A 19,192-nucleotide genomic window follows, 5' to 3' on the forward strand; every position below is an offset into this window, starting at 1 on the left:
TGTGGTCTCTTGTAGGTTTTGGCGAGAACTATATGGCCTCCGATTTCAATTCTGAGGCTAACCATGGCCTCTCGTTCGGTATTTCCGAGAACTGTGGCCTCCGATGTCAATTCTAAGCTAAACGGTGGCCTCTCGTTAGGATTTGGCTAGAACTGTGGCCTCCGATTTCAATTCTGGCCTAAAATGTGGTCTCTCGTTTCATATTGGCGCGATATGTGGTCTCTGATTTCAATTCTGAGGCAAACTGTGGCCTCTCGTTCGATTTTGGTGAGAACTGTGGCCTCTATTTCATACCCGACCAGTTAAATATAATACGAGTCTCCGAGGCAGAAAATTTTATATATACACAATACACATAGAAGTCAGAAAATTAGTTACTGTATAGCATTTATCAAACAGTGTGTATACGGTGAAGATACATTGCATAGAAAAGCTCACACACATACCAGGAACGAAAAAATGGTGCGACGAAACAATCTTATATTAATTGGTCACGCTCACTGTTGTATTGACAAGATCGTTCATACGTCAGAAATATTATGAATGCATGTAAATCTCGTACTAACGAAGAGAATGTGCATAATCCAACCAACATTTGCCCGGATCAAAAGATGTTAATCTGCATCGAGAAACATAATAACCAAGAAAACGGGATTATGGTGCAATTCACGGTTCGACGTGAAACTCTACATTATCATCATTCGGTTATCGAACACAATTTGGCAAGACATCGTAGACTTTCCATGACTATGAAAGACATAGGACCGAAAGCCGTAGAAATATGTGCAGGGTGTTGAGTTAGTTCTACCTGACAAACTAAGACAACTAGAAAATTTTGAGTTTTTCCGAATTAGATTAGAGCTAGAATTATAGCTACACAGTATTTTTTCAAAATTACATACTGACTGAATTCGCAAAAACTTATAAATCGAATTCAATTTCGAATTAAAAGGAAATACGACGAAACCAAATTCAGTTCATACCAAATCAAAGTTCATTATCATAAACGTAAGAATGGTAAATGTCTGTACGACAAGCTAGGCTCGTTTCACACTATACAGCTCCCCTGTAGCGTTTCATGACAAGAATTTAGATTAGAATTAAAATAAGAACATATTAACTTTCACAAATTAGATTATTGGCATTGCGCTTTAATTAGTCTAATTAGAAAATTGAAATTATCTAGTTGACCAAGTCTGCTACCTGAAGTGTTAAACTACCCTGTTTGCGATATTTCAACCAAATATAAAGTCTTGTGAATAGGTGTCGAGATGCGGGGTCTCCAGCCCGTTCAGTTCAGTCTGCGGCTTCGGTGCGAGATCGCAATAATGGCGATTACACTTTGCTGCTATAACCCGCCAGCGGGAGCTTCGAATTCCGGAAATAATATACCGCGACTCCGATTAACACGACAGCTAGTAGAAGACCGATCACGAGACCTGAAAGAAATGGAAAATCGTAAACATTGCATTGCTAACAATTTGTAGATGATGAAACAGATACTCTTTCTCCAAGTAGCTTGGCTTATGACAGTTACACATATAAAAGTAATGATAACATACCCAAAAACTAGTTTTCATTTAACAAAATCAAAATTATAACAAGTAATTTTGGCTAAAAAACTATAAAATTGAAGCGGCAACCGTCTAAAAACATAGCTACTTGAGTATTAAGTAAAAAACCAAGTTGTGTGAAATCAAATTCCGTGCTCCAAAAGTAGAAATACTCCATTATACGCCCGCCACCTAAGGATAAAACATTGCTCGCATGATGAGAAAAGTTAAAACATCCGGTTTTCGCGTCCACGAGTTTTGAGTTAAATCAGGTCCGGCAAGTACCATTTTCGAAAACGCCTAATAACATATATGAGAAACATTGATATAAACATGCAAATTTCAAAAGAAATAAAAACAATATTACAAAAACTATTTGAAGAAACCTGAAGAGCTTCTTGGAGGTACACAACTTCAATTAACAATTGAATATCATATTGATATTGAAATATACCCGAATGTTTTCGAGTGACACTCGTCAGGGCTAATCGTCAGCAATTAGTAGAGAATTGGAAAGACCATTGTATCATAAGTATATCAACAATCGTAGCACCAAATATGACGTCACCGACATGAAACTTCGAATAATCCGGACAAAGAGATCGCTTAAGCTCAGTCTACCAATTTTAGATGGTACGCGGACTCCTTCTGATGTTCCAAATCACAACCAGGTTGGCGTATTTTGATACGTCGACTCCAAGGCACACAAATGAAAGAGTGGAAGGCCTCTCCCGACGACGCAAAATCTGTCGTCTCAGATAACTTTTCGCACAAACAGAATTATCCAACAAATGTTTGCCGATGGCAGAATTCATGGTATTTGAAGAAATTTATATTAACAAGACTCACCCGCCATGGGTCCCGGGTCGACCTCACTGACCACAACAAAATGGCCGCCGGCGTCCGTGCGAAACTTGACTGCGGAAGAATCGGCTTCGTCCACGGTAACGCTGATCCAAGAGCTGTCGTCTCGGGTCCGAAACACAGTCGGCCGATACAGACTTCCCACCGCTACGCCGTTCTTCAGTTCGATCGTCATCGCTAGGGGATTGCTCGAGTCGACTTGCAACTGAAATAATAGCGGGTCGGGTTGAGACCTAATCAGAATAAATGCTGCAGGGATGGTCTGCAACAATGTACGTCTACTTTTCGAAGTAACTTCATTAAGATTTTTGATACTTGCATAATTTCCTCAAATATGAGTTTAGAATACTTCTACTTTTGTTTGACGATGATTACTTTGACAACTTCTGCAGGTGACGTACTTACTGATGCATTACTATTACTCGTCAACAATGGGTACAGGCGTAAATTATATCGTATGGATGTGTTGGTGGGTTGTCTATTCCATCATGTCAATTTGTCTCAACTCTTTGAAGTTTCAAATTCTATCATCTGTTTGGCGGACAGTTACCGACGTGGCCTAATAGTTACGCCTTCTGCGTATATGTGAGCCATACAACGCCCCGTAAAAGGAGTAATCAACTCGTCGTTCGTTGCTCGATTCACAATTAATAGTGATTCAATCTATACTTCCAATGATCATGCCTCGAACTTCGAGAATTCGTCATGATTTTTAGACTTGACTTGACTCTAGTCACCTCCTAATATCGAGTGACTTTACTTGACTCGAGTCATACTGTGCAATGACTCGTGTTGACTCGTGACTCGAAGCTAGCGACTTAATCTCAACACTGGTTCGAGCAGGGAAAATTTACTTGTATACGGCGAAAAATAACAAGATTTCGTTACTGACCAACTGTCACACTTACGTCGTTTGACAAATGTACGAAATGGCTGACGTAATCGGTGTTGGGCGGTCTGCTCGACAACGTCAGTTCGTGTTCGGGAATGACTTCTATGGACACGAATTGTGCAGAAGACAAACTGCTTGGCGGCACCGATACTGAAGTTTGACTCGAACTTCTAGAAATAAGATCGAACAATCATCGTTTAGCCGCTTATACGAGAAGAGGTTGATAAGTGGGGAAGCAATCGTAAATATATACAAATTACACTTGAAGTGACATTTACAGTAGGGTTACAATACGTTCTCTTTTAAGAGGATTTGTCCTCTTTTTTGACTTTTTTGAAAGTATCCTCCGAGGACGCCCAAATGTCATCTTTTTAGAGATGTTGTCGTCATTTTTGAGAATTTTGATTAAACATAGAGCAAAATTCGACCGAGATCCAGCAAATCAGCACCAAAGGAACGCTCCAGCGGCTATTTCGGGAGCTGAGTCGGAAAGTTGACCTTTTTTTTAGTCAACCAACTGATAAAGTGAAAGAAAAACTGTATTTTGGGAGCTGAGTCAGAAAGTTGACTTCTTTTTAGTCAACCGACCACGAAGTGCAAAAAATGCACCATTTTTTCATGATTTACCTCCGGTATTGCAATACTGAAAATTTTAAAAAAGTGTCCTCATTTCAGATTTCCAAAATATGGTAACCCCAATTTGCAGGGTAAGGCACTACGTAGAAATATACAGAAAGGATCATTCATTACATAACAGGGTATTGCACGAATTAAAATTGTATAAAAATCAAAATCTTTGAGAGCGATATCACAGCGTATTGCACTACATTATACAACTCCCTACTGAAACCTGAGAGATGACCTCGGGAAACATTTGCCGGAGAAATCACGCGCCACTCAGACAACAAAACGCTTTACATCGAGCCCGGTGGATCACGGCAAATTTGGTCAATTAGATAATAATAATTACAGCGAAATACCGATAATTGAATTTTTTTCAAGGTTTTTGCCCTCTCATTTTAATTCTAATCCAATTTCTGATAATGTTAACTGTATAGTGCGAAACAAAGACAAGCTTGCTGTACAGACATTTGCCGTCTTCATACATACGAGAATGAACTTTGATTTGGTGTCGACTGAGCTTGATTGATGTTGTACTGCTTTCTAATTCAGAATAGAATTCAATTTCGAATAAGCTTTAGCGGATTCTGTGATTCTAATTCTAATCTAATTTGAAACAAAAGACACATGTAGCTATCATTCTAATCCCGGTATAATTTGGAAAACCCGAATATTTTCTATAATTGTCCAACTCCGGGTCACGGAGATTGTAAAATATTGCATTCACGCCATTCACGTTATGACACTGACGTCGTCCGTTGTAAGGCGCCTTCCCTACTGATTCAATACCGTTTCCGTTGCTCGAAATCTCCACAATACAACCAGACCAGCGATAAGCCGGGCTGTATGAATTTCTTGCATTTGTCAAACGTAAAGGATCGTGTTTTAGCCTGAGACTCTATAGTACAGGAAGCTGAATCAGACCGGTGTTATATGGAGCGCGCATGACGGAAATCATAGTCGAACCGATGCGACTCTATACATAGTGGAATCGTATATCTACTTGGAAATGTTACAGCAATCAACACTGTATTCGGCTTTACATTGCGAGGGTTTGACATCGTAATGATTATGGCTATGGAAACTCGAGAAGCTGAGTGATTTTGATTCAGAATTAGAGCCCGGCCGATATTGGATTTTTGAGCCGATACCGATATAACTGATATCTGACACTTTCACCGTTTGCTTTGAAGTTTTACCGGTCCGCGAGGTCAAAAAGGTTGAGAACCACTGGCGTTGAGTGTTTTAATATGCAAGCTTAATGCTACCACAAAGAATACAATGCCAGTTTACATTACACCATTAAAGATAATTTGGATGTTTTAAGACTATAACTACTTCACAGATGTCATTTCCACTAACGTTCCTATAGCTTGTACTACATGTTCACATACTGTGATAAGACTGGTCGAGGTTTCAGGGCTTCCACAGTGGAAAATAGTATCGAAACTATAATTCTCGTTGTTAAATGAACTTTTAGTGGCAAAGAACGCATCATTTCAGTACTGAGAATAATATTGTCTCACTAAACGACTCGAATAGTTAGAATTAACACTCCATTCAGTTTCGAGTGCTCGCATCATTGTTCCTAACCCTATTTATGATCGACTTGGAATTCCACCAATCTCATCACTCACTCTGATCCAGTGACTGTCAAGTTTCCTCCCAACTCGCCCATGTATTGATGCGCGACCTGGCCCTCCCGAACTACGATCTTGCCTTTTTGGCTACGGTTCGAAAAATTGTTGTTTCTCGTGCACATGTAGTTGTAGTCGCCGGACATAGTCACTCTCTGCGGCCCGATGTCGTAGTAAGTTCCGGCGTCGTCTAGCTCTTCCATATCGCCGCCGAATTGAACTGTGCGGATACATAATATGCATATATATTATATATCATAAATGCATTCCGTAAACAATCGGGATACGATAACCAGACTCGGACAACAAGCAAATTTTGACTAAATAAAGCGAAATGCCGGTGATCAAATTTTAATCTAAACTGGGAAATGTTTCTACGCTCTCATTTCATATCTACTCCAATTTCTGGTTTGCTCAAAATGCTATTGTAGAATTGTATAGTGTGAAACGAGCCAAGCTTGCTGCACAGACATTTGCCATTCTCGTGCTTATGAGAACAAACACTAATTTAATACGAAGTGAAGTTGATTTTTTTTCTATTTCGGAAATGAATTCAATTAAAAAGTTTTTGCGAATTCAGTGAATCTTATTCTAATCTCATTTGGAAGACAATGCATAGCTATCATTCTAATCCTATACCATAATTTGGAAAGGCTGAACATTTACCAGTGTAGAGGCGGTGACTTGGCGTGTTTGAAGTGGTCTTGACGAATATTAGACAACAAACCGCTATCGATATAAATATTTGCCAGGCAGGATCAGCCCTCAACAAAACAAACACGACGCTCCGATTCTCAACCACACAATGAATGATATTCGAGCAGGTTTGTGCAGACCGAATTTTGAAAATGCCCAACTAGAACTAGAACTAGAACTATACACCTACTCTTTGTCAAACTGAGCAACTAGAACTTTACTAAAACCAATAGTTAATTGACCGTCAGTTAACTATATCGGTAGTTTGCACCATCAGTCTGCTCACCGTTGTATAAACTGGCCAATTTCATCTTCGTCTCGCCGGAGAATCCCAGGAAATTGGCTTCGAGCACGTTGCGGGGATAAGCCACGCCGGCGTGGCCGTTCGTGTATGTGGCCGCCTGGTTCGGATCTCCCTCCTGGTAAGGCTGAATTGATTTCAAAGCAACGTTTGATATGATACGCGAATGGTAGCACATAAGACGCATTCACGCCAAAAGGTTCGCACCAAACGCGCATCATTGCACACTTGGACAACTGGATAATTTTAGCTGTGTCTTTTGACTAAATAACGAGAAATTCCCGTAGTCTAATACTAATCTAATATGTAAAATGTTTCTTTGCTGTCATTAAAATTCTGATATATTTCTGTTTTTCCTGAAAATGCTACAGGAGAACCGTATACAGAGGAAAACGTGCCAAGCTTCTCGTCTGCCTATGATAATGATCTCTGATTCGATGTAAATTTAACTTGATTTTAATTGTAGTTCTTTCTAATCAGGTATGAAATTAAATTTCCAAGTTTTTGCGAATTAGGTAGTTCTAATTCGAATCTAATTCGAGAAAACTGTGTAGCCATCATTTTAATTCTAATCTAATTTGTGGTTTTCGTGAGAAGTTTTCCACGGGATAACTGTATATAGAGCGAAACGAGCTAAGCTTGGTGTACTCACATTTGCCATTCTCGAGCTTATGAGAATGAAATGATTTGAAATAAACCGAACTTGATTTCTTTCTGATTAGGAATTAAATTAAATACCAAGTTTTTTCGAATTCAGTAATTCTAATTCTTATCGAAATTGGAGAAAACTTTGTAGCTATCATTCTAATTGTTATCCAATTAGGAAAAAACAATGTAGCCATATTTATAACTACAATCAATTTGTAAAAGCTGAGAATTTTCTAGTCATCCAAACTTGGTCTAAAACGCTATGTAAAAGGTAGTTGTACTAACTCGCAGTCCCATCGGCACCACGTTAGAACGATCGGTGCCTTGGCGACCTTGGCCGTCGTTGTTGTTCGGATTGTCGTTGGACCCGGTCCATTGGAAGTGAACGTAGGAGTCCTTGGCAACGCGGCCCGAACGAGGAATAAAGTCATACTCAACGCCCGGGTAAACCTGAATGGATGAGATTCAGTCGCGCAAACGCAGACTTACGTATGCAGTTCGATTTCATGAAATTTCGCACAGAAATGTAACAGTGATACTGTATAGAAATGGTACATCAACACACCCCAAGGTTGTGCAAGAAAAAACACCCTATACACTCCTAGAGGTCTTTTTTTTGCCACGATTCAACCCCATCATAATATAACCATAGACCAGTGGTTCTGAATCTGTGGTAAACGTACCAATAGTCATTACATGTGAAACGTAGTAAATGCATTTCTTTTATATTACTGTTTTTTCAAATCGTTAAAAATAATAGCCATATCGATAACGCAGCAACAATAAGCATGGTGCAATTACTAAGAGTAAAACAAACCGAACTTAAAAAATAGCGCAACAAAGACGCGAGCAACATTATTTAGTAGCTATACAGTCTTCAACAAAGTCGTACTAAAAGCCGTGTAAACATGAAAGGGTCGGATTCAGTCACGCAACAAACCTATACTGGCAGATCTATTTCCCGAAAGTTCATACAAAACCGTAACGGTAGTAATGATAACATAGCTTTTGGCCTCAGGCAAAATGCCTCGAAACACGACGGACTGTATATCACGTGAAACAGCCAAAGAGTCACGAGACATTTCGCCTATGTAACATTACGTCCAAATATGGGAGTAAAGACATCTGATCGTACAGTTTGAAATCTAAATTTAACATTCTATAAACATTACACTTGTTGAGAGTCGCAGAAAATGTTGATGATAATAACATTTTAATGGATAAAAGTAACTCTACCTGTACGATATTCCCGCGCTTGCCCACGACGTTGAAGTTGTTAATTTCGACATCTGCGAGGCTGGCATCGCGAGGTTGAATCATGAAACGGTGTGACCTGTCGACATAAAACGTCATAAAGATTCGACGCAGATATATGTACGAGAGACACAGTCTTAGGTTCATAGTTGGAAACTACATAATTTCCTGATTAGATTAAAATTAGAATTATAGCTACACAGTTTTTCTAAATTAGATTAGAATTAGTATTACAAAATTCGTAAGAAATTGTAAATCAAAATTCATTCCCATAAGAATTAGAACGGAAAATGTATGTACTGTACACTAAGCTTGGCTCGATTCGCACTATACAAGTCTCCAGCATCATTTTCATGAAAACCATAAACTCGATCAGAATGAAAATGAAAACATAGAAACATTTCCCAAATCAGATACGAAGTAGATCACCGGTATTTCTCTCGAATTTGTCTAATTAAGCAAATAGAATTATCTAATTGTCTAACAGTAAATGCAACCTCTGATTGAGTACAAAGTACATCGTTTGCATATAGCCCACCTGTCTTCAAAGGTCCGGCCAAACTGGGACGTGTCGATCGCCAGCGCAAGCTTAAACTTGGTAGAATCGAACACTTGGACTTGAGGGTCGTTTTTGAGATAATACTGTCGCTGTTTCGCTTCTTGCTCCGTTAGACCTGCGCGACAAATTGCGTCATTTCGAGAAATAAATGATGAGCTTCTTGTAGGTACAGGACTTCAATATACTATTGAATGGTATATTCATATTGAAATGAACGCAACCATTTCAGCTTACACTCGTCAACGGTAGTCGTCAGTAATGCCAGACGAAAATATTCGGGTTCATTGCGATATGAATATACTGTTCAATTGCAAAAAGAATGATGATGGTCAACATTTGGATATCGGGTTGTTGTCGCGTTACCGGAAACATAATGGATGTATGAAATTTTGGCATTGTATCCGTAAAACGCTTCAAACATCCAGAGGGAGTCGGTAACGCCGTATTTCTACTTGCAAATATGTAGTTATGATTGTTGACTACTTCTTGCCCCACTTAATACTTCGGGGGAAAAGCCATTAACTTTTTTGTAGTATCAAAGTATACTTTGCCTCGCACTACTTACTCAGAAGGTTATGGTGTTTAACCGCTACCACTCTGCTTAACAGTTTTTTGGCAAAAATAGCTACCTTTTCGGCGTACGCAAGTAGTTTTTGCATACGTGCACTACGTATACTCGGGTGTTTATGATTTTCGACTATTTCCGAACCCTCAAAACCTTTTATTTTTTGTAAATCTGTCTACTCTATATAGAAAGTTGTGTTGGACTATGTTTTCATCGTGTTTGCAATTGAAATTGTTATAACGACCTGGTGTAATTGCCCCTGTACAGCCCTAACCGAAGGTATTTTTGAAGATTGCACCTCTTAATTTTATACTCTCACTTGAGATTTTTACATGAAATGGAAATCGATACTTCTATTTGTAATCGAGCAAAAATTTACGGTGTTACTTATACTCCTACTCGCGCAAGGAAAATGAGCACTTTGACAACCTCCGCAAACATCTCACCGAGATCAGACCAAATATCCGGGCCTGTGGACGGCTTCAAGTTCTTGTTGTTGAGAGCTGAAGTCGCGTTCCATCGAAACTCAGCCGTTGAAATGTTGTATCTGTCAAAGCACAGAAGCTCGCAGAAATTCTACAGTGACACCGTCGCGAGCGGCGGTACCTGATTCTCATCGCGCATCGCTGGTTCGGGTCGTCGAACACGGTCCAGTTGAAAGTGGCCGGGTATCCTCCGAGAGAATTCCCGAGGTGGTTGTCTCGACTGGGGAAGCTGTTGCCGCAGATAGGCGCCGGCATACCGTGAGCTTTGTATTCCCGCCACACGCCACGTACCTGGGAGCGCAATGGCGAGTGAGTGAGTGGAGTTCTTGATTTTAGAGACCAGACTTGTGTAATCGACTGTATTTTCAAAACTCGCAACTAGAACTAGAACTGACGATCATCAATAATAACCGCAACTATCTAACTATAACACAACTAGAGTCAATTCCGAAGCTACTCATTAATAGTTACTTTATCGGATCGGACCGGATGAAATGGTCGGGTTTTCGATCCCAAAAACCCACTCCCGGCTGCGACACTGTTAGTAGCCATGACTCTGATCCAGCAACATCACAAAAACATCACACAACATAACACCGGTCTCACGATTCACGCCAAACTCATATACTCAGATAGATATGGTCTACTCAGCTAAGGCAGTAGTGTCTTCAGACGCGAGTCTACTATTATACTTTGAATTCCGGAAAGTACGGAGTAGTTTCGGGACTTGACAGTGAATTCGGCACTTGACGACCCGCCATGCGAATCCTAACCTATCCCCAACACCTTACCTTAATCCTATAACCTAACCCCGAACCCGAAACCGAATACATCAATACATACCTACACCCCTAGCGAAAAGTGAGTGTGTTTGATTTAAACCGCGGTATAGGTCTTGGGTCTGGGGAAGGTTCTGGTTTCGTTTGTAATGGGTGTATACTGTATATATTCACACCCGCATATCACGGGTGGTACACGGGTGAAAATACACAGTCTTTTCGCTAAAAGTGTATCAAGCGCCGAGTGCTGATTTCATAAAGCGCCGCGCAGCACAATTGGGGATCATATTCAGTGAAACATTCATTTCCGAATTCAATAATACAATATTGATGCATCGCTTTCATCATAATAATAGATATTGCATTCCTGATGCCATGAATACACCGAATTTACTTGCAACCATTCCCGGACTAGTTTGCTTCACTTTTACGACTGATATCGTGCTAAGAACCGAGTGAAAAGGTAACTAAATTTATATTAGATAACTTGACCTTGATCATAGGACAAAGACAATTGAGCAATAGTGATAAGTAACGCGTGATTTCTACGAAAACAACGTTTCCTTATTACAAGCGATTCGAAAAAAGACTTATAAAATGCCTGTGGAAGATTTGATCTCTGAAGAGCAGCGGATATTTTAAAGTCCGCTTTAACTGACTCAACTATGACGCATACTACGTTTTCATGAAAGGTACATATATGTCATACAGGTATATGCACTATACAGGAATAGATGTGCATGTGCCGCGCTTAAGAATAACTGTATATTACGATAGTTGTTTCGTTTAGCTGCATAAAGTCGCGAGTTCGTAACTGTATCACACCGCTTGCTTACCAACTGCCCACAAACTTGTTTGATTTGACACACGCCGTTAAAATGCGTCTCATTATCATACGTGACGGCATTCTTTCTCCGGCGTGGGCGTTTCATCGGTGTAATTATATTTCCATTCAAATATTCCCGACTCTCATCGGCATGTGCGCAGCTGACTTTTCGAACAGCAATGATACGGCATGACGTAATCGGTAAGATGATATGATGGATTTAGTGTGGTGCCCTTATAGTCGGTGTTATGACGCAATCATGTTCGTCAGATCAGACTTGGACAACTATAGATAATTCCAATTGTCTAATTAGACTAAATATAATGAATTTTGTAAAATGTTGCTATTTGTCTAATTCTAAATCTAATCTATATTCTGGTTTTCCTGAAAATACTACAGAAGAACTGAATAGTGCGAAACGAGCCATGCTTTCTGTACAGACATTTGCGATTCCTGTGTTTATGATAACGAACTCTGACGCTTATGAACTTGATGTTTGCTGCGTTTCTCTCTAATTCGTAAATTTATTCAATATTCAAGTTCTTTTTCCGAATTCAGTAGTTCAAATTCCACTCTCATACGGAAAAACCGTGTAGCCAAACTATAATTATAATTCGATTCTAATTTGGAAAATCTGAAAATTCTCTAGCTGTACAGTGAACATTGTACAACTCTGCAATCCAGGTTAAAATCGCCTTATTTCATTTGGCCGACGGCACACACGCATTTGCCAACAGAAAACTTGAAGCTATATGTTTGCGAGTTAGTATTCTCTGTAACCACAGATGCCGCAGAATAGACAAAGAAACACCACAAACATCAAAACGAAAACTCACTTTTTGGCCTTCGACAGGCCCGTCTGCTTCAAAGGCTTCACATTTTTCTTTCTCGATAGGTATGTAATCCGTCACTTTCTTATTAGCATTCTACAGATCAAAACAGGAAGTCAAAATGTGTCGATAGCATCAGTATCAGTATAGTAACAATTTCATCATTTCAAAACAGCACAAGATTGCAATATAATGAAAAGATAGAGGTGTCGAAGCGACTTGGAGTAGTCTTTGGAATGAGACACCCACCTGCGCCTAAGCGATGTAAATAAAAGGCATATGTACATTGTACATATTACACTGGGTCTGGGTGTAAAGAAATATGGGATAACATAAAACGACTTGTGATGAAATTGAGTGATGCACGTGTCGATAGGCGAGGTTGATAAATTGATATGTCAGATCGAGGTCCGGCAATCTTGAGGACTGATTATTATTCATTCGTGCCATAACAACTGGACTAATCGAACTAACCTTCCACAAATGTTGGTAAGGCACGTCGCAGTAATAGCGCGGCTTCACGTTTTGACTTTCCGACTGGTAGTACGCGCATCTCGACACGTCATTCGTGAAAACGGCTATATCCTGAACGATAAAAAGAAGTGTTAGATGAGCTTCTTGGAGGTGCGGAACTTCAATATACAATCCAATAGTATATTCATGATATGGAAATAAAATAAAGCCGAATATTTTCGGTTGACACTCTCAGGGGTATAATCGTCAGCAACTAGTAGAGAATTGGAAACAATCTTGCATATCAACAATCCTATCATCAATTATGACGTAGAAGTAGAAGTTCGCTAAGCATTCCGTACCAAGTTTCGGGCACGTTTCTCGAAAGCGATATAATCATGAAATCGATCAACACTTCGATTGCGACTCGACGCAGAAATGTAAGTAATATTGGCACAAACTTGGCTGGCATAGGACGAATGGAAATATTCTTTGTCATAAGATCACTGGAAGGTTTGCAACACGCAGGAAACAAAATACCGATTTGAATGTAATGAATGGTGATACGACTGCTGATATATACAATCTTCTTTCTCAATTCTCTACCATAGTTACTGACGATTACCCCTGACGAGTGTCAGCCGAAAATATTCCAGTTTATTTCAATATGAATATGTAATTCAATTATACATTTCTAGATGTTAGTAGCCTATCTGAATAAAAGCGAAAAGGAATCTCATATCGAGAAGGTCGCAGATATCATGTCGAAAAATATGAAATAGGCTTCTGGAGGTACAAACTCTAATATCGCAACTAATAATGCTCATATTGCCCAATTTATTCCACTAGAAGCCACAGCCCGAATGTACTCTTAGACAACTAGATGGGTCGTTGAATCAACCGTCACAAAGCTGCAACAGCCACAAATAACGCCTCTAGAGAATATTTGATGAGTGTTTTGTTGTCATTTTTATATTCATATCAGTCGTTGTTGCATGGTAACTGTGCGTTGCTTGGTATCACTATTTTGTCACCACCACAAAATTCTTTCCACATTCCGAATTTGGGTAACCGCATTTACAGGATTCGCTCCTGATTAGAGTCAGGCAAACAGCTTCGAGGGAAATATGAGAAACCGTGTATCCACGGACAGAGGGCAAAATGTCGCAAAGCAAAAATAAAACTGAACAGACAAATCTACGATGCTGCTATATTTAAAAACGCAGTCAGTACGAAAATTGCCGAACCTTCCATGGCGTAGGATGCCAGTACGGATAATAATCCCGTTCCTCCGGACATTCGTATCCTCGTCTCGTGCCCTGGTTGTTCTGGCGAGTATATTTGGCCGATTGACCTTTCAGATTCTGTACGAATAAGTATGATGTCAAAGAACGCCATTGGATAGTGCTACTGAATCACATGGACGAAAATAACGACGTACAGTGAGGTCTGCTCAATTCGGACACCGGATAATCCGGGCAACCGCTTTATTCGGCAAAGAATGATCCGGAACGGAACAACAGTAAAAATTGCACTAAAAAACTCGGGTTAATTCGGACACAGGCTCGCAATTCGTATCGTATGGCACAATGTACATTATTTCGTTCGTTTTAACACATTAGTGTAGGTGTGCCGCTGCCGCTGCTGCTTAGTAAAGGTCAAGAACTATTGTTCTAGATCATGGTGGGTGTCTGATTGAAAGACTACTTCAAGTCGTTTCGAGGTATTCCTATCCTTTCATTTTATTGCGGTCTTGTCTAATAACAAACTGAAATTAACGCGTCGCACTTCAAGCCGTCACGTACTTCAAATTTATTCACGGAGAAGCCACGATGCATGTGTGTGAAAGTAGGGTTTTATTTTGCCGATAGCATTTATTACAGGTCACCGAACGTTTAATGCAATCCTCAATGAAATCTAAATAGTTCTACACATTGACACAACAGCATATCATTAACAAAGACACAACTAAAGGGGTTCGTTTACGCGCCGAAGTCGGAGTCCCGAAGCGTGAGACTGCGCTGACATGAGAATATTTGTAACTCCTAATAATGCCATCAAATATTACAAAAGACACGGATATCGTGAATGTACATTTTATGACCCAAAACTTAGAGGTCATCGCTTTCAAGTCGGTGGTCAATACATGATAACTGCTCCTTTAAGAATCGTAAAGACGGTCGAGCTATTATAGCTGAGACCTGATGTTCACTTGGTCAGTATGACTATAATTTACGTTCCTATTTTCCATTAGCTGCGATTGCGAAACACATGCGACTAATATAGACAGCTGCAACCAATCCGAGCCAAAATACTTGACGCAAAACATTTGATTTGCACGGATGATGACGCAATCCGTAATTACAGCGGGAATTTTCGATTCAGAGCTGGCGCTGGGCAAAATGATTCGAGTTCTCGAATTAGAATCGAGCATTAATTCGGATGAGTCGATTCGAGTAATGATAGATGATTTTTCAGAGTACCGAAATTATACGCTACTTGCCATTAAAAGTGAATTTATCAATGAAAATTGTAGTTCCATGCTATTTTTTCACTTTGGAAGGCTGTGAACCGCGATTGGTCGTGTTGCAGCATACGAAATATCTAGTACAAAGCTACGCACTTTAGTTGAAATGACAAATCTATGAAGTCGTGACCAACCAACGGCATTATGAAAAAGTGTAATGAAATAGGTATGGTCGAAAAAATACCAAATCATCTTTAATGTAATGTAGATCAGGAAGTATATTCTTTGCGGTCGCATAAAAAGTATACATTTTGTGAAAAGCATTATCGCTCACCCTGTTAGCTGTGAATAATCCTTGGTTCCTCGTCCGTAATTTGCAGTTCGCGTAATAGTAATAATCCTCATGCATTCCATATCTCAAATCTTTATCGCAATTCCCGTCCTTGCACTGATTCGGATTTTCGGGAATAGTCGTTTGGGTCGTGCCGTCTCTGAGCAGATCGCTGCACATGTACTGCAGTATGACCTCGCAGTTGCTGTTCTCGTCGCCACACGAATGCTGATTTGTCCTGAAATAGAACAAAACCTCCCTTACACCAGTGCTGGATAACTGGAAAATTTTCAGCGTTTTCAAACAGTTTAGAATTAGACTTAGAGCTACACAGTTTATAAGAAATTAGATTAGAATTACAATGATAGCTACGCACTACACAGTTTATACGAAACTTGACTAGAATTAGATTTATAGCTATACCGTTTATACGAAATTAGATTAGATTAGAATGAGTTATAGCTACACAGTTTAGACTAGAAGACTAGAATTAGAATTAGACTAGAATTACAATTACAGCCACACATATTTTTACAAATCAGATTATAATTAAAATTATGGTCACAGAGATATTTCCAAATTAGATTACAATTAAAATTATGGCTACACATTTTCCAAATTAGATTAGAATTGGATTGATAGCTACACATTATACCAAATTAGACTAGAATTACAATTATAGCCACACAGATATTTCCAATTCAGATTAGAATTAAAATTATAGCTACACATGTTTCCAAATTAGATTAAAATGAGATCTCTAGCTACACCGTTTATACGAAATTAGACTAGAATTACAATTATAGCCACACATATTTCAACAAATTAGACTAGGATTAGATTAATAGCTACACCATTTATACGAAATTAGACCAAATTAGAACGAGAATTATAGCTACACAGTTTATACAAAATTAGACTAGACTTAGAATGTTTGCTACGCTGTTTCTGTGAAATTAGATTAGAATTAGAATGATAGCTATGCCGGTATAGTTTATACGAAATTAGTCTAGAATTAGAATTATAACCACACAGATTTTTCCAATTCCGATTAGAATTAGAATGAGAGCTACACCTTTATTTCCAAATTATAGTAGAATAAGAATTACTGAATTCGCGCAAACTTTGAAATTCCATCAAGTTTACTTCATATCGAATGATAGTTCATTCTCATAAGCATATAATAACAAATGTCTGTACAACAAGCTTGGCTCGTTTCGCACTATAATACAGTTCTCACGCACCATTTTCACGAAAATCAGAAATTATTTTAGAATCAAAATGAGAGTATAGAAACATTTCGAAAATTACATTAGAATTAGTTTACCGGCATTTCGCGTTCATTAGTCTAATTAGGCAATTAGAATTATCTAGTTTTCCAAGTCTGGATGACACTTACCATTCTATCGGTAGTTTCGAGCGGACGTAATAGTAAAGGCTTCCAGCGTTGTAACCTCCTCGGTCGTTGTTTTGCGAATCGAACATACGGTTGGCGTTGTTTCTATTGCGACTATTCTCGAAAAGACGATTGTTACTTCCCCTGGAATGATATTCATAAAAAATAAAACTTAGAATCATGCATTTTCAGAGGTAATAAATAGTATAATTATTTGCAGTTGAATAAGCCTAATATATTTTGGTGACTAATAGATTTGGTGCTCCGATTGTTTAAATGCATTGTTCTTTCCAATTACTAACTAGTTGCCTACGATTATTTCGGGTTTATTTCAATATGAACATATTATTCAATACTATATTGAAGTTCTGTTCTCTTAGAATTATTTGCATATGGTAAAATCCATTTTACTAGACAGGAGATTATCGAACAACAATTCAATTCGTGTTACAATGCTGCGAGACCTCATTTGGTCCGCGGTTAACACCGTGTACGGGGTGACACCGAAGCAACTGCCCGAAATTTTCACACTCGCTACACCTATGATTGTATCCGAACAAAATGCGTTGCGTATTGATTATTTCTATAGACACAAACAACAGATCACCAAATAGGGATTCCTGTACATTCGCATAAAAGTCGTAAAGCATTGCTATGTAAATTGTACAGAAGACCTCTACGACAATCAGATGCACAATGCTAATCACCTGGGATTGTGCAGGTAGACATCTCCAGAGACAGTCATCATATGAACAGTGATAAACAGAACACATAACTTATCCGACACCATTTCTAATACAGTCGTGTAAATATACTACTAAAATCTGCTACAATGAGGACGAGTCGCTACTGTTAAAGTAATTCTGGCTATAGCTCAATTCTAGCTATAACTCACTACAAGGTACTCGCTCACTGGCGTAACGTAGGTAAACACGAAACACATGACAACTCTCGTGCGCTGCTTTGTTTGAATGCAGTCAATGCGAAGCATGACAAGGCAATGAAGGCATCGACTGACGTCTGGCAGCTTGCTCACCATCGCACTATTTCTCGACGAAGCTCGCAGATCATACACACATAACTCGTGACGGCGAAGTGCTATCCAGCGGCTGTCAGTAACACAGCCGAATTCAAACCTATGACTATACTGGCGGTACCCGGAAATAGCTAACAACTCATCGTACGATAGAATATATCAATAGGTATGTGCGCTTTGTGGTCATACATAAAACTAGCGAATACCCAGAAACTCTAGTGACAAGCTTATCTACAAACTATATGGTTTTCTTGAGCGAGGCGTCGACATTAAAAATGCATGAATACCACAAATCCCTCAAGATTACCGGACCACGATCTGGCCCACCAACCTCGGCGACCGACACTGCCACGTTCATTTTCATCGCTAGTCCGTAATTATTTTTATCCAGTGTGCACTGTGCATGAGTCGTAAAGGTTTTATGCTATCTTCTATTATATTTCATTCGGTGTACAATGTACAGCCCCTTCTATACATCGCCTAAGTCCAGGTTGGTGTCTGATTTCAAGACTAGCCTACTCCAAAGTTGTTTCGACACTTTCCTATCTTTTCATTGCATCGCAATCTTGTGGTGCTTTAATACAAAGGATGAAATTAATAATATACTCATTACTCATACTCATACTGACTAGAAGACTACCCCTAGGCTAGTCATTTCGACACCGTCCTAACTTTTCATTGTATCGAAATTCTAGTGTTTTGATCTGGCGAATATTTCAATAAAATGGCTGCATGACTGACACAAACAAGGCCCTCAGCCTAATTCGACATAATTGACCGAACGGTTTCTTTCTTGCTAGGCGCAATCGCATGATTCAAGTTGGGGGAAGGCAAAGCCCAGCGGCGTTTTCGAACATGTGACGTATCGCAGCTATTTTAATTGCCTATACGAGCATCTAGGTCAGATAAAGATATGTAAGTTTTCGTCGCCGCAGACCGTATGTTTTGAACGTTGAGCGTAAGGCAAACGGAGCCCCAGAGCTGCCTCGGTCAGACCTC

The 19,192-nt window shown here is 39.3% G+C and overlaps 1 protein-coding gene across 1 annotated transcript; it reads right to left on the minus strand.

Moving 5' to 3' along the window:
• Positions 1 to 320: 320 nt before the first annotated feature.
• LOC145447694 (protein DD3-3-like) lies at positions 321 to 18,072 on the minus strand. The gene is made up of 16 exons (XM_080325945.1): positions 17,865 to 18,072; positions 17,161 to 17,301; positions 15,765 to 15,999; positions 14,211 to 14,327; positions 12,985 to 13,095; positions 12,517 to 12,606; positions 10,197 to 10,366; positions 10,037 to 10,137; positions 9,005 to 9,140; positions 8,449 to 8,545; positions 7,498 to 7,662; positions 6,550 to 6,691; positions 5,568 to 5,787; positions 3,326 to 3,479; positions 2,403 to 2,622; positions 321 to 1,439 (listed from the first exon to the last, which is right to left on the minus strand). Exons 1-16 carry the CDS (start codon positions 17,945 to 17,947, stop codon positions 1,336 to 1,338), a joined length of 2,286 nt encoding a protein of 761 aa, XP_080182071.1. The 5' UTR covers positions 17,948 to 18,072; the 3' UTR covers positions 321 to 1,335.
• Positions 18,073 to 19,192: the final 1,120 nt, after the last annotated feature.

Source organism: Botryllus schlosseri, chromosome 10 (genome assembly GCF_051294905.1).
Source record: "Botryllus schlosseri isolate E-star chromosome 10, Bs_hap1, whole genome shotgun sequence".
Taxonomy (NCBI): domain Eukaryota; kingdom Metazoa; phylum Chordata; class Ascidiacea; order Stolidobranchia; family Styelidae; genus Botryllus; species Botryllus schlosseri.

Excerpts from the sequence above, each read along its gene's own strand:
- LOC145447694 (XM_080325945.1), bottom strand. The coding sequence starts at position 17,947 with ATGGTGTCGGATAAGTTATGTGTTCTGTTTATCACTGTTCATATGATG. Across the intron at positions 17,302-17,864 it reads GTCTACCTGCACAATCCCAG|GGGAAGTAACAATCGTCTTT; the intron begins GTGATTAGCATT and ends ATATCATTCCAG. Across the intron at positions 12,607-12,984 it reads CTTACCAACATTTGTGGAAG|AATGCTAATAAGAAAGTGAC; the intron begins GTTAGTTCGATT and ends TTTGATCTGTAG.